At 35.7% G+C, this 14,853-nt stretch overlaps 2 protein-coding genes across 5 annotated transcripts in view; one reads left to right on the forward strand and one right to left on the reverse strand.

Moving 5' to 3' along the window:
• Mtl (Rac family small GTPase Mtl) overlaps positions 1 to 9,727 on the reverse strand; it is a 30,593-nt gene extending 20,866 nt beyond the window's left edge. The window contains exons 1-3 of the mRNA XM_081756864.1: positions 9,576 to 9,727; positions 3,504 to 3,651; positions 374 to 488 (exon numbers count right to left, since the gene is read on the reverse strand). Coding sequence (XP_081612990.1) covers positions 374 to 488; positions 3,504 to 3,619 — 231 coding nt within the window. The 5' untranslated portion in view covers positions 3,620 to 3,651; positions 9,576 to 9,727. The remainder of the gene's footprint in view (positions 1 to 373; positions 489 to 3,503; positions 3,652 to 9,575) is intronic.
• A 1,909-nt stretch (positions 9,728 to 11,636) lies between these two features.
• The window catches only part of Atg16 (Autophagy-related 16), a 360,113-nt gene continuing 356,896 nt past the window's right edge, over positions 11,637 to 14,853 (forward strand). For all 4 annotated transcript variants that reach the window (XM_081756867.1, XM_081756868.1, XM_081756869.1 and 1 more), the window contains exon 1: positions 11,637 to 11,789. In XM_081756867.1, coding sequence (XP_081612993.1) covers positions 11,678 to 11,789 — 112 coding nt within the window. In that variant the 5' untranslated portion in view covers positions 11,637 to 11,677. The remainder of the gene's footprint in view (positions 11,790 to 14,853) is intronic.

The raw sequence follows: 14,853 nt of genomic DNA on the forward strand, positions 1-14,853 counted from the left end.
TCTTAGTGTTGTTCTGTTCACACAGACACTGTCACATAGTATGTTTTATCACGAAAACCTGACCTAAATCTAGCATTTTTTTTAATTAAAATAAAAAAAAATATATATATATATATATATAGAAGAGAGGAACTAAGGCAAAACTGGTTTTCATCAAGCAAGAGTCATTAATCTCTACCACAGCCGCAAAATGTGCGAGCTGAGCTGTGTGTAGTAAGCTCGCTGAGAGGTTATCTGAACTCGCTGAGAGGAAGTTGAATTGTGGATCAGGCTTTCACAATTCCTCTTGTTAGAACCATACAGCTAACACAGAAATTTCTCTGATCTTATTTTTGCAACACAAAAGAAAACTTGACGTAAAAGTAACACTTACTTGTGGATAAGAGAGAGGTCGTAACCTATCATAGTCTTCTTGGCCTGCCGTATCCCATAAGCCTAAACTGACAGGAATTCCATCAACAACCATTGGCGCAGAATAATTATCGAAACTATAAATAAAAAAAATTAAAAAAAAAAAAAAAAAATAGACATTAAATTTCTTATCTCATTACACTGTCTATCGCAAATGAATCTTACCTGACTAAATCATACACCAGGATATATATATTCTACCTCACTATCATCTACACACAGATTTATCTTACCCCATTATATTGTCTATATAAAGATGTATCTTACCTCACTCACTACATCATCTATACACAGATGTATTCTTACCTAGAGACGGACAAAAGCCGGTTTTTAATAGGCTGAGGGAATGATATCTGGAAATAATGCTCAGAACGATACCTCCCTAATCACTGCCTTTCAGGGTTGGCAAAAACCATGGTTTTTATTTTAAAAAAACAAAAAACCCGTTTTTTTTTGTTTAAACCAGGTTTTTTTGGTTTAAACCAGGTTTTTATGGTTTAAATAATTTGCTCTATATATTCATATTATATATGGACAGAAGTAAGTTTGTTTCGCCTTGATGTTATTATGCAACAACCGGGTTATGCTGGAAGGGGTCACATAAGCTTAAAGCGGAATAAAAACCGCTTCTCAAGTTACATCCGAGAGAAATTGTCCTCCATTTGAACTCGGAACCAGGACTAATTGGCCACAAATGCGATACGTCTGCCGACTCACTCACGAAGGAATCCTGATAAAAATACGTTGTACTGATCTTTACATGCTTTTTAATATAACTGTCAAGAGTCATTTTAGAAGGACAAAAAGATAAACAGTTGCACAAGTGAAACCATTACACAGAATTACATATGAACAATTTCAAAGTACTACGGAAGTACAGAAGAACTAATTTTGTTCAAGTTAGTTAACAACGACTTTTATTGGTCCAAATTAAAGAAATACACCGACTTAATCTGCATATCAATAAGAAAAGTGAATAAAGATACTAATTATTTGAGTCCACTTTGGCTCAGACTCATTTACACATAAATAGATACCAAAGATACTTATTTCACTAAATGCCTCTCGTGAGGTCTGTATGACCCCCCCCCCCCCACACACACACACAAAGTACGGCATTTTCGATGTATTTTATCAATAGTAAACATTGAAACGAAACTATATTTAGAATTTTTCTTCGATTGCAATTACATAATAATAACTACAAAAAATCACAAAATAAACATTTATAAACTTTTTTTTTTTTAAAAAAAGTTGCTTTTGTAGTATAATCTTTTTGAGTAATGAATGGGGAATTTAGGTCTGAATATAATACGAATAATATACGGGAGTGAAACGTGATAACCCACAAATGTGTGTTCATCAAGATTTTACAAACACTTACACTTTTGCGATTTTTTTTTTTTTTTTTTTAACCACCTTGGTTTAAACCAGCCAACCCTGCTGCCTTTACCCTCCAAGGGTAGAATTCCACTGTCATACATAGAAAATAAAAGTTTTTAATACACTTTGCGTTCATTTACTTTATTTTCCCTTATATTTCCTTTACTATGATGAAAACTTCTTCTGAGGAAGAAATTCATTGAAGAAAATAGTGTTACTGAATCACATGCTTGTCTAGTTTATCCGTGTACGTGATGGATCTTTCTTCTATGCGACTGCAAAAATCCTTAGACATTTACTTTCAAACTATTATAAAAATATATATACACGTTTGCTTATTTACAGGGCTATGTATACAAATATTTTAATCGTCACTAACTGAAATACAGTGAGTCGTCCTTTATACTACGATGAGTTTTTTTAAGTTTTACATCCCATGGTTAAGCCGACTAGGCTAAAGGAGATGATGATGATGAGAAATGACTGAAAATGGTGGAATGAAGAAAGTAAGAGGAAACGGGAGAACCCACGTACAAGGTATTTGTCCATCACAAACCTCACTGGGATCGAACCAAGGACCCCATGCACCAAAGGTGAACGCTCTACCACTGAGCCACCGCGACTCTTCAATGGACAGAATATATTCAACGAATCCCTCAAAAGAGATTTCCAGCATAGAAAAATGTGAAATACACGGGGAAATAGATAAACGCAAGGCATGTAAAAAAGATTTTATAAGATATACATTTGGATAAAATCAAAATGAAACCTTAACACAGTCATTAACATTCTAACTACTAAATGAATAAATGCTATGAATATGTGTAATGATCACATAAGTATCAAGCACTGCACTTTATTTTTCAACATCTGCTTCACATAAGTCAGCCATCCTAAATCAGAATCCGAAAAGTTACAACTGACAGCGTCGCTATGAGCATTATATACCACGTTCCACAATTAAACAAATTACTATATACAGTAGCTGAATCTGCGCTCTCTACACAGACGTATCATTCACATATGAGCATGAATCTCCTTGTCATTCCTCAACATCTGTACATGTCCCTTTACACAGACACAAGTGAAAGACACATTGATAAAATCGGCAAGGGGTACTATAAAGGGGAGATTTTTTCAATATCACGCACCGTTTGCTAGATTTGAGATTACTTCCGGTTGTAGTTTCTAATTCATGTACTATCAGTATTTTCTTTCTTCCTGCATGCAGTATGTAATAAATACATTACACACACACACACAGTTAATTATAATGTTAGTTATATATAGTGTCCATTGGGCAAAATACTGCAAACAATAAAGATTCATCTCAGACTGGAGAAATTATTATCCTTCGATTTTTATTATCATTTGGCCATGCAACAAACGCCTGAGATATACAGCCTTTGTATATATAAATGTGTGGTGTTGGAATGTATAACTCGTAGGATATGATGCTTTACTTTTTTAAATTCCAACACTTCCTGTGTACCCCTAAAAAATGTAATAAAGAAATAAAGGTCTTTTTTTAAAAAAAATATTCTAGACTAGAATTAAACAATCTACACAAAATTTGCAATCGATCAGTGAAAACAGCATCTTTCTAGAGCCTATGGTTCCCGAGAACTCACTGTCAAAAGGATTGCAAACATACAAACCTAGCATTTTAATGCATACAGAATAGAGAAGTGAAGAATAAGAATACTTACACAGTTGGAACATATTCCCCAGGAAAACTATCCGTTGTGTACGAAATTAACATACAAGTTTTCCCAACTGTTCCGTCTCCTACCACAACACACTTAATAGGTCTTCCTGAAGACATTTTTGCCTAATTTCAATTGAGTAACGATACACCTGCAAATATACAAGAAAAGACTATTTAGTTGACTATTTTCTTTAATAACACTTAGTTTACTACAGGAAGTACTTTGTACAGATGCCAACGTTTGACGGAGGCTACCAGTAATACTTACGGTCGCGACAGTAACGTATTCCCGAGATTGGACGGAAGGGGATTTAACCCTATGTCACACCACATAAAAAGGCACGTTACTCAATTTTGCACAAGAAACAAAATGTTTAAAAATACAACATAATACAGAAACCTTAGGTCAGGGTCGAAAAGTGCCGGACTGATGTTAGAATTCGCAATTTTTGGCTGCCACAGAGAGAGAGAGAGAGAGAGAGAGAGAGAGAGAGAGAGAGAGAGAGAGAGAGAGAGGGGGGGACATACACAGTGGTGTGCAAACCTTATGAGATAAAGTAACAAAATATTGCGTAGGCAGAGAAAATAACTGAAAGTCCGGCAGTGTGTTGCCAAATGTCTCCTACACGTGCACCTGGAGCAAGATATTACACAGGGTGATGTCACCGTGACCGTAGCGCCGAATTGGTCTGCTCCCCCAACATGAAGCAGTTGAACTAAAGAGAGGAGACAGTGTATGTCAGTCACAGCTGTTAAGATGTAGTGCGGTGATGTTACATACAACACTGCCCGAAGGCATTTGGATGACTTCAAACGGGATAAACTGGACAAAGGACAGAGTGTGACGAGTGTCACCCAGGGGTTTGGTACTGCACACAGCATTGTTTCATGTACATAGAGCACGCTCCGAACCACATGCAATGCTGTATGAATGAGAGGTGGGGGTTGATTAAGTAGAGCAGCGGATGACCGCTACATTGTGCAAAAGCAAGAAGGGACTGATTGCAAACAGCACGAGTGGGTCAGGAAGCAATTATATGGATGTGTCAAAAAACAAGATCTATTTGAAGCGTTCAAAATCGTAATTAAAATAGAGCAGGAAAAGTTTCGAGAAAATTAAAACACCAACAAACGCGTCCCGAAACAAATATAAAATGATAGATATCACAGCATATAGAAGAAGGTAAAATGGAACACTAATTAAAACAATGACAGGTTAATCACCTTTGCCTTGGTTGTTCCTCGAGAAATGTACTTGGATTTGGGTTTCCGCCCTGAATAGTAAGGATAAAACTGCAGAATGTACTAAAAAGACCATGAAGAAACGTTATGACCAAACAACAACACAGTAAAGCGAATTAAATAACAATAAAACACAAAGAACTACAATAATTAAAACTAGTAATGAGGTAATAAAAATATGGATAAAGACACCCATACTCAAAGCCAATTGAAATGAACGCAAGACTTGGATGTGCTGTAAAATCCTCATGAGTCGAGGAATAAAATATAGTCATCACAAAGTAGTACATCTCAGAAAGAGGCAAGACTATCACCCATCCAGTACTGCTAAACGTCAACAAACTTCACTCCGCCGTCAAAAGATCCGAGGAAAACCAAAACCAGATCCAAGAATCATTGCAGGTCAAAATAATTTTAAAAAAATGGAAATTCGGCTCATAAACCAAATCAAAGTCCATAAAATCTTTGCCAAGTCACAATAATAGGTCAATTCGGCTTCATTCGAGACATCGTATGTACAATAACATCATTTCGTTCGGGAGATTAGTGATCTAAGCGATCACCCACAGCAGGGATTTTACAGGAAGGTAATGTTCCCCCCCCCAATCTGGAGGACTATTGGCTATTACAGTTCCGAAGAAATGGGTGATAGGGCCGCCAAACTTCCGATACCGGATTCTAAAAAAGGTAGAAGTTTTGTTACTAATAATAACAAGGTGGTTGTATGTTAGAAAGAATATAGTATCAATTAATATTTAAGGGGTAATAGTAATTTCGGCTCACCTTGTAATAAAATCTTTAAGTCCCATGACTATGCTCAGTAGGCTAAGGGAAACTAAGATTAAGGCAAGTGAATGATAATGGAAAAATTGATGGAATGAGAAAGTGGGAGAAACAGGAGTACCCTGGGAAAACACACGGACAAGATGTTGTCCACCATGAACTTACTTAACCGAGGATTGAACCAGGTATCTCACGCACTCTACTACGGCCCCTGTTAGTATTTGCAGGGTTGGCAAAAACCATGGTTTTTATTGAAAAAAAAAGAACAACAAAAAACCCGGATTTTTTTGTTTAAACCCGGGTTTTTTGGTTTAAATAATTTGCTATATGTATTTATATCACGTATGGACAGAAATAAGCTTATTTCGTCTTGGTATTAGTATGCAACAACTGGGTTGTGCTGGAAGGGGTCACATAAGCTTAAAACGGAATCCAAACCGCTTCTCGGCCTACATCCAAGAGAATTTGTCCTCCATTTGAACTCGAAACCGGAACTAAATGGCCACAAATGCGATACGTCTGCCAACTCACTCACGAAGGACTCCTGGTAAAAATACGTTGACTGATCTTTACATATTTGTTAATATAATCGTCAAGTCATTAGTACAGAAGGACAAAAAGATAAACAATTGCACAAGTGGATCCATTATACAGAATTACATATGGATTGCACAAGTGGATCCATTATACAGAATTACATATGGACAATTTCAAAGTACTACAGAGTACAGAGGAATTAATTTAGTTCAAGTCAGTTCACTACGACTTTTATTAGTCCAAGTTAAAGAAATATAACGACTTACTTTGCATATCAGTAAGAAAAGTGAATAAAGATACGAATTATTTGAGTCCACTTTGGCTCTGACCTATTTATACATAAACAGTTACCAAAGATTCTTGCAATTTCAATAATTGCCTCTCGTGGAGTTTGTATGACCCCCTCCCCAAAAAGTACGGCATATCGATGTATTTTATCAATAGTAAACATTATTAAAACGAAACAATGTTTATAATTTTCCTTTGGTTGCATAACAATAATAATAAACTATAAAAAATCACAAAAGAAACATCAATAAAGTTACATTTTTAAAAAGTTGCTTTAGTAATATAATCTCTTTGACTAAAGAATGAGGAATTTAGGTCTGAATATAGTACGAATAATATATGGAAGTGAAACGTGATAACCCACAAATCTGTGTTCATCAAGATTTTACGAGTAGTTACACTTTTACGCAGGGTTGGCTGGTTTAAACCAAAAAACAAAATGTTCGTAAAAGTGTAAGTGTTTGTAAAATCATGAACACACATTTGTGGGTTATCACGTTTCACTCCCGTATATTATTCGTATTATATTCAGACCTACATTCCCCATTCATTACTCAAAAAATTATACTACAAAAGCAACTTTTTTTATATAAGTTTATAAATGTTTATTTTGTGATTTTTTTTGTAGTTGTTATTATTGTTATGTAATTGCAATCAAAGAAAAATTCTAAATATTGTTTCGTTTCAATGTTTACTATTGATAAAATACATCGAAATGCCGTACTTTTTGTCTGTGTGTGGGGGAGGGGGGTCATACAGACCCCACGAGAGGCATTTAGTGAAATAAGTATCTTTGGTATCTATTTATGTATAAATGAGTCTGAGCCAAAGTGGACTCAAATAATTCGTATCTTTATTCACTTGTCTTATTGATATGCAGATTAAGTCGGCGTATTTCGAGCTCCCTCATGGCTAAGCGGTTAGCGTACGCGCCTTTGCCGCGGGAGACCCGGGTTCGATTCCCGGCGGGAGTTCATGTGTTTCGGATTCCACGTTAATCAGTAGGTCCACGTCTCATATAGCCTCGCTGCTGAAAGGGACGCTAAATTAAAATCAACTCAACTAAGTCGGCGTATTTCTTTAATTTGGACCAATAAAAGTCGTTGTTAACTAACTTGAACTAAATTAGTTCTTCTGTACTCCGTAGTACTTTGAAATTGTTCATATGTAATTCTGTGTAATGGTTTCACTTGTGCAACTGTTTATCTTTTTGTCCTTCTGAAATGACTCTTGACAGTTATATTAAGAAGCATGTAAAGATCAGTACAACGTATTTTTATCAGGATTCCTTCGTGAGTGAGTCGGCAGACGTATCGCATTTGTGGCCAATTAGTCCTGGTTCCGAGTTCAAATGGAGAACAATTTCTCTCGGATGTAACTCGAGAAGCGGTTTTTATTCCGCTTTAAGCTTATGTGACCCCTTCCAGCATAACTCGGTTGTTGCATAATAACATCAAGACGAAACAAACTTATTTCTGTCCATATATATATGATATGATATAGAGCAAATTATTTAAACTATAAAAATCTGGTTTAAACCAAAAAAAACCCATTTTTTTTTGTTTTTTAAATCAAAACCATGGTTTTTGCCAACCCTGCTTTTACGGACATTTTTCGTTTTTTGGTTTAAACCAGCCAACCCTGAGTATTTGTATTACTAGTAAGTCCCTAGGCGTGTGTGGATTACAAGGAAGCTTCCAATTGCTAAATACAGATCTTAAATGCTGTTGTTTTCAACTACATGTGTGAATTTACAGAAAAAAATCATGTTCTAAAAAAGGCATTGATAGAAATTACTAATTTGAACAATGAAATAGTGATATATTAGTTATATTACGGAATGAAATCCCTCAAAGTGGGACAATTATTACAAAAATTTGTGCTTAGTTCGCGAACGGGATTTTTTCTTCCCTTCAATTCTGAATATTTTCCTGTAGGCATACAATAAACGCATTACTATTTCACTACTCTCATAGCTTATTTCAAATTTTGATTAATTTATGCACCTGTACTAAAAAAAAAATAAAATAAAATAAAAAATCTGTTTTACGTCCAAGGGTTATGCCGGCTACGTTAAAGACACTGTAATGATGAGAAATGAATGAAATGGTGGAATGACGAAAGTGGGAGGAAACGGAAAAACTGAGAAAACCCACGCACATGATGTTTGTTCACCACAAAATCCGCTTGGCGCCAGCTGGGATTGAATCAGAGACTCCACGCACCAGAGGTGAACGCTCTACCACTGAGCCACCGTGGAAAGCCCCCTTAGTTATGGAAGGTCAGCATTTATCTAAGACAGTAGTTCCCAACCACTGTGTCGCATAATCCACTAGGGTGTGTCGCGAGTTTTTGAGCTATGAACCTTTGAAGTTCATTTTTTCATGTTTTCAGCAGCCGAAAGGAAGCATTTGTGCACCCAGATTGGTCTATACTTTTTGTCTTATCTTGGTGTCAGGAATCACCTCCCAAACTTTATCGGTGTTGTTTTGAAACGCCCTGTATATGTTACCTAGTATCAAGTAGTAGGCTATTATATCGTGATTCAGTACCGATTTCTTGTACGAAAACATTGAAGTAACTACACTTCTTACGAAACATTGTACAGTAATTTAAATAGTCAATCAGCTTTGAATTCACCTGGCGGAGGCCAATCCATAGTAAGGTACAATATGAGTTTCGTTTATGCACACTCCTGCTGATCTCGTGGGAAAACCGCATACATATCACTGTCAATTCTGAATACTGTATTCTTGCAAGTTATGAGTAAAAAATATCATAAATTCAAAGGAAGCTTTGGCGTTTATAATCCATAATACAGCATGTTATTAACAGAATGTCAATCATTAAAAATTGTATTTAATATTCACTGGAAACTCAGTATTTTAATAATTTTCTGAATGTCATTCCAATTCTTTAGTGCTACACCTACCGAAAATAATCTTAATTTATACGAAACTTCAAAAACGGTACATTCTTTTACATATAAACAATTGTCATTAAGACATCTTTATCATTACATGTCCTCTATTAAAGAATATAAATCAAAAACAATTTTTTACATACTTTCTCACAAAATCCTTTATTCAAATTCGCGATCGAGTACGGTACAATTAACCGACTTTACAGTGTAAAACGTACCCAAAATAATAACATAAAATGTAATTAAACCAATAAAAGTATTTAAGTAAAAAATATTAAATTACCCATGTTTGTACTTTACCTCTAAAATAATACTTTCGATATCAAAAAGAATCTAATCAATAAGTCACAACAAAATCTCGAGCACACCGTCATGCAGCCATGTCTAGTGTACGAAGTCGCATTTGCGAAAAGCGAAATGCACGCACACAGTGTGATAGAATTGTGCTATTTCCCCAACAACCGAAAAATCACTAGAGCTTCCTCATAAACGGGTTTTTCAACATTTAACTATTTTACATGGCTAAACATCGAAAAATGTTGCCAAACAGGATGTAGAGTCTACGCAGTTTAACATTTGATTCATATATTCTACTTGGCAGAAATGAAACTATATAAAATAGCTATCTGAATTTTAATTGGACTTCTGTTATGCATATTATATAACCTCAAATTGCATTTGTTCTTAATAAACCCAAAATTGAAATAAAAGTACATTAATCTAAGAATGCCAAAGCACTTTATATACGACTTTCCTTCAGCTATCATAACTTTTCCAGAGCGGAAGCTGTTCTTTGTGGTCAAATTTGTTAAAAATCTTACTTATCAAAACTTCTTATTTCTTTCGTTTGAATGCATATCAGTAGAGATAGGATTGCCATCAAATTCTAAATGCACAGTGCAAATTCCCAGACATAAGTTTTACATTGTGTCGCTACATTACGAATCACAAATTTCAAGATTTAAATATCAGGATATTACATAAACATTTACAATACAGTTATAATCATGTACTTACTTCGTGCGGAAATATCAGAATTAAATAATAAATCAATATTCAAGAAAAGTGAGTGACAGAGACAGTATTATTCCTATGAATTAAATATTGATGAATAATAAAAACGAAATTATTTAAATATTGCACAAATTAGGTTATTTTATGTTTTTTGAAGGACATAGAGTCATTTGGAGTTTCGAACAATTTTAAGGGCACCAATGATTTAAAACAGCGACTGTTCCGACTGAACCTGTAGTTCAGGGAGTCCTACACTTGAGAGAGGGAGAGTTTTTTGTAACAACCTTGAGAAAAAATCACCATACAGTGTTAGGGTCATTGGGCCTTATGCAAAGTCGTTTTGACGTATGATTAGAGTCATAATAAAAGCATGACTATATACTATCCATCAAATTTATCACTACATGATTCAGTATAATATTTCACTGCTAAACTGATAGAATATCACTCTTATCAAGCTGAGAAGAAACCTTTAAATGAATTCACAATTAAAGCCGTGATTTCCATAACCACACAAGACCATCTCGATATCTGTTCAGCTGGACATCTGTGGTTGTGGAAGTCACGTCTTCAATTTTTTTTTTTTTTTTCGTAATACAAATAAGATCGTATTCAGAGTCATTCTGACGCGTGACTAGGGCCGTACTAAAGTTCGACTGACATTGTTCCTTATGCAGAGTCGTTCTGAGGCGATATTAGTAGGTCTACCATACCAAGGGCACCCATTAGGAGGGGGCAAGGTGGGCGCTCGTCCCCTTGAAAAAATTCTACTTCAGAATATCGAAAACTCAATTGAATTTTTAGAATAGTTACAGCAAAATTTAAAAATATATTTAAATGTCTCTTATACTTCTTCCCCTTGGAAACCACAACATGGGCGCCTTTGTACCATACGAAAGAGTTCGACTAACATATGTTTTCTGCAGTAGTCAGGTATTTAGTATGATGTTAATTACATGCAAAAATAACTAAATATGGCCCATAATGTGTGAAGATTGCGTTTGTCAGTAATACTGTACGTGATATAAAAAACTAATTGCTGATTCGTGTTTTGCTTTCAAAAATACATTAGAAAAAAAAAAAACATATTTTTAAGCAAAAGACACATTTTGAATTGTACAGTGTTATCGGATATGAAAAGCAAATTTTGCTTTGTTTTAATGCAAACTTGTACGTAATTAGTTTTTGAATTAGGCTTCGGAAAATTTGAGGGATATAGTATACGTAAGACCGCATCAGTTCCAGAAGGAGCTGGACGCTCATACTTTTAGGGATTATTTCAAGGTTTGCGTAGCATTGACGCACACATTATAGAATCAGGCCCCATGATTCAAGAAAATGCGGATAACGTATGTCATTTTTCATCATTGATTATAGGCATTTTAAATATGGCAGCGCTCAGAGATAGTGGTGATTTAAACTGGCGCAAAAATATAATTACACAATTACAGAATAGAAATAAAGCCCAGACTCATTGTTTTCAGGAATTGATAACATTTCGTAAGTAAAAATCTCCAAAAAATATAATTTGTAACTGTATTGTAAATAATATATTTTTATGTATACAAAGAAGCATACCGTCGTCTGTACAGATGTGTAAACTGGTACAGATCATGATGTTATTACATTAATTTCCCCAAATGAATTGAAAAAAACACCGACATAAGCGTTCTTTCTCAGACCATTGAAGTTTTCTCTAGAATGAGTCTAAAAGAAATATTGGTACTAGTAGTGAAATGAGGTGACAATATGTTAGCTTTCTCTTAAAAAGCAGGTTACTGTATGCTTGAGGCAGAATTGTAGAGAAATTCTCGTTGTTAATAGATTTTCTGGGTTAGCTTTACAAAGCGCGGTCTAGGTAGTATCATTCTAGAGTCATGAATAATTACACTATGAGGGGAAACCGTATTAACGACTTTTTAAAGAAAGATCCTGGTAGCTATGTGCCCATCTTCGCTAACGCGCCTGCTTTCTACGAACGCAGCTCGTCGTGGGCCTTCCTGCTTCACCTTGCCCATACTCAGATTAGATTCTTTACTAGCTTTAATCGACACCTAGCATAGGGTTTTTCTCAGAATTGTGCCGAATATCCATTTGGACCGATATTTAGTTTCTCCCCCAATCTTGCACATATAAGATCTCCAGCGTTACTTTACAAAATATAGCTCAGCGAGCGAAAAGGGTTAGACGCCCCTCAAGGCTCGTTTTCTACCCGAGCACAATTCTATATCACAATTTAGATAAAAACAAGGTAGTCGGTTCTGGAGTCATGAAACGAGTTGCGGGAAGTACTAAATATCATTCTCCATTTGTAAAAATAGGGTACAACAACTTTTTTTTTTTTTTTTTTTTTTTTTTTTTTATAACAAAACCTTTTAATCTAGTCCTATCTTTCCTGTCTATGTAAGGATGCTGAGTTTACTGTATAATGTAGATCCGTACCTTAGTTCACTAAGGGCGGTTGTCAAAAAATTAAATTTTTAGAACCAAAAAACGAATGCAAAGGGTGAAGTTTTTAACGAACACTCACCTTTTTACAACAGCAACAACTCTAAAAATAGCCGGCTTAGCGCTGTGACAACTAGATACACAGGTTGGCCATCTGTACTTAATAAATATAATGTAAAAAAAAATAAGTAAATAAATAAAACAAAAAGTAAAAGCGCCAGAAATAAACACTTAGTGAACTAAGGTGCGGAAATTTAATCCCGTCATCTTACAGAATCCGTATAAGGTACTGTTTAAGTAAATTTAGTAAAACCCAGAAAGTGTCTATACAAAGATAACAGTTATTTCTTCATTGGAACCATGAAAAGTCACTCCGGTATTATTTAGTTTCTGCCCCAAATCACTTGGTAGTGACTTAAGTTTACAACGGCTCATTATAAGTCACAGTACCGGCTTCGGAGCCGTCAATAAATTTGGGGGATATGCTAAATGCCATCCAGTCATTCTTTCTCCCAGTAAAGAGATATCGGCTTCGCTTTGTAGCTAACAGCCATCAGTTAAATGGTAGAAGTAAGCGAAGTTTATAAATAACAAATATAGCTAAACCTGTTTGAGAAAGACATTTCATCACTGTTTTAGTACCGGGAACTACTGGTTTTACGCCCGTGATTATGCTCTGATGCTAAGCGATACGGTGATGACAATAAATGGAATGGTAAGATGAAGAAAGTGAATGGAAACAGGAGAACCCACGCACACGTTATTTGTCCACAACAAAACCCACTTGGCGTGAACTGGGAACGATCCAGAGACCTCACGCAACAATTGGTCCCTCTATCGCTGAGCCACCGCGACCCTTGTTTGAGTCATGGTTTACTTACGTTGACGCATACTAATTATAAGGAAGCCATGACAAGTTTTTACTTTGACTAGGACAGTGACTGCAAGAAATTCATTTTCCAGAAGCAGTTTAGGAAATATTTCCCAAGAATAATTCAGTTCATCAGAGCAGTCCAAGAAACAGACACCCTGTTACTCAGACTACTCCGGAGAACAGAAACATCCTTGGCAACTGCTTCCCAAACTTCTACAGAAACCGGTTGAGATAAATCAGTTCTTAAACAACTGTAATTCAAAGTTCTGCAAAATGTGCATTTAAAAACCACCATATATTAACCTAACATAATTTAAATGCTGTGAAATTTAAATGAGGTTCGAGGCTGCGCTGGTTTTAGGCCATTCACTTTGATGGTAGAACTGAGGGTTTGGGGGAGAGGGAGGTGGTATAAAAAGTAAATAAAACTTAATAACTCTTGAACCACTCGACCGATCTTGATCAAATTTTCAAGATACATGAGGTTTGGATCTGGAAACATTTTTGTAATTTCACTTGAACGGTAGATCCTAGAGGAGGGGGACGTATAAATAACTAATAACTTTTAAACCACCCAACCAGTCTCGATCAAATTTTCAACATATATGAGGGTCGGGCCTGTTTTTTATCGTTTCACTTTGACAAGCCAACGTAGGGGAGGGGGAAAAATAACTACCTTTGCGACTTCATCACTCTTGAACCAGCCGACTGATCTCAATCAATTTTTCAACATACATGATTTTAGGGGCAGGGATTAATTTAGGCTATTCACTTTGACGATGCAACGTAGAGGAGGGGGAGAGAAATTTAAAAATGATCGAAAATGACTAATATTAGTGTCGAATCCATAGTTTTAGGAGTAGCTGAGATTAACAGTGACAATTCTGATGCCGTGTGCGGTATGCCGCATCATGGAGGAGGGGGAGTGAAAATGACCAATATTAGTGTCTAATCCATAGTTTACGAGATCATTCAGATGAACAGTGACATTTCCGATCCAGTTTAAATCCAAAATCAGCCTCGCCATTTGGGGGAGGGGGAGAAAGACATATATAAAAATGATCAAAATTGGCCATTATCAGTGTCGAATTTATAGTTTCCTGGGTCGCTTAGATGAACAATGATACTTTCAATCCCGTTTATATTCAAATTCAAACCCGCAACTTGGGGAGGGGGAGGAAGAGATATTTAAAAATCATCGAAAATGACCGATATTAGTGCCGAATCCATTTTCTGGGGTCT

The sequence above is a fragment of the Thermobia domestica genome, chromosome 4 (genome assembly GCF_964235325.1).
Source record: "Thermobia domestica chromosome 4, izTheDome1.hap1.1, whole genome shotgun sequence".
Lineage (NCBI taxonomy): Eukaryota > Metazoa > Arthropoda > Insecta > Zygentoma > Lepismatidae > Thermobia > Thermobia domestica.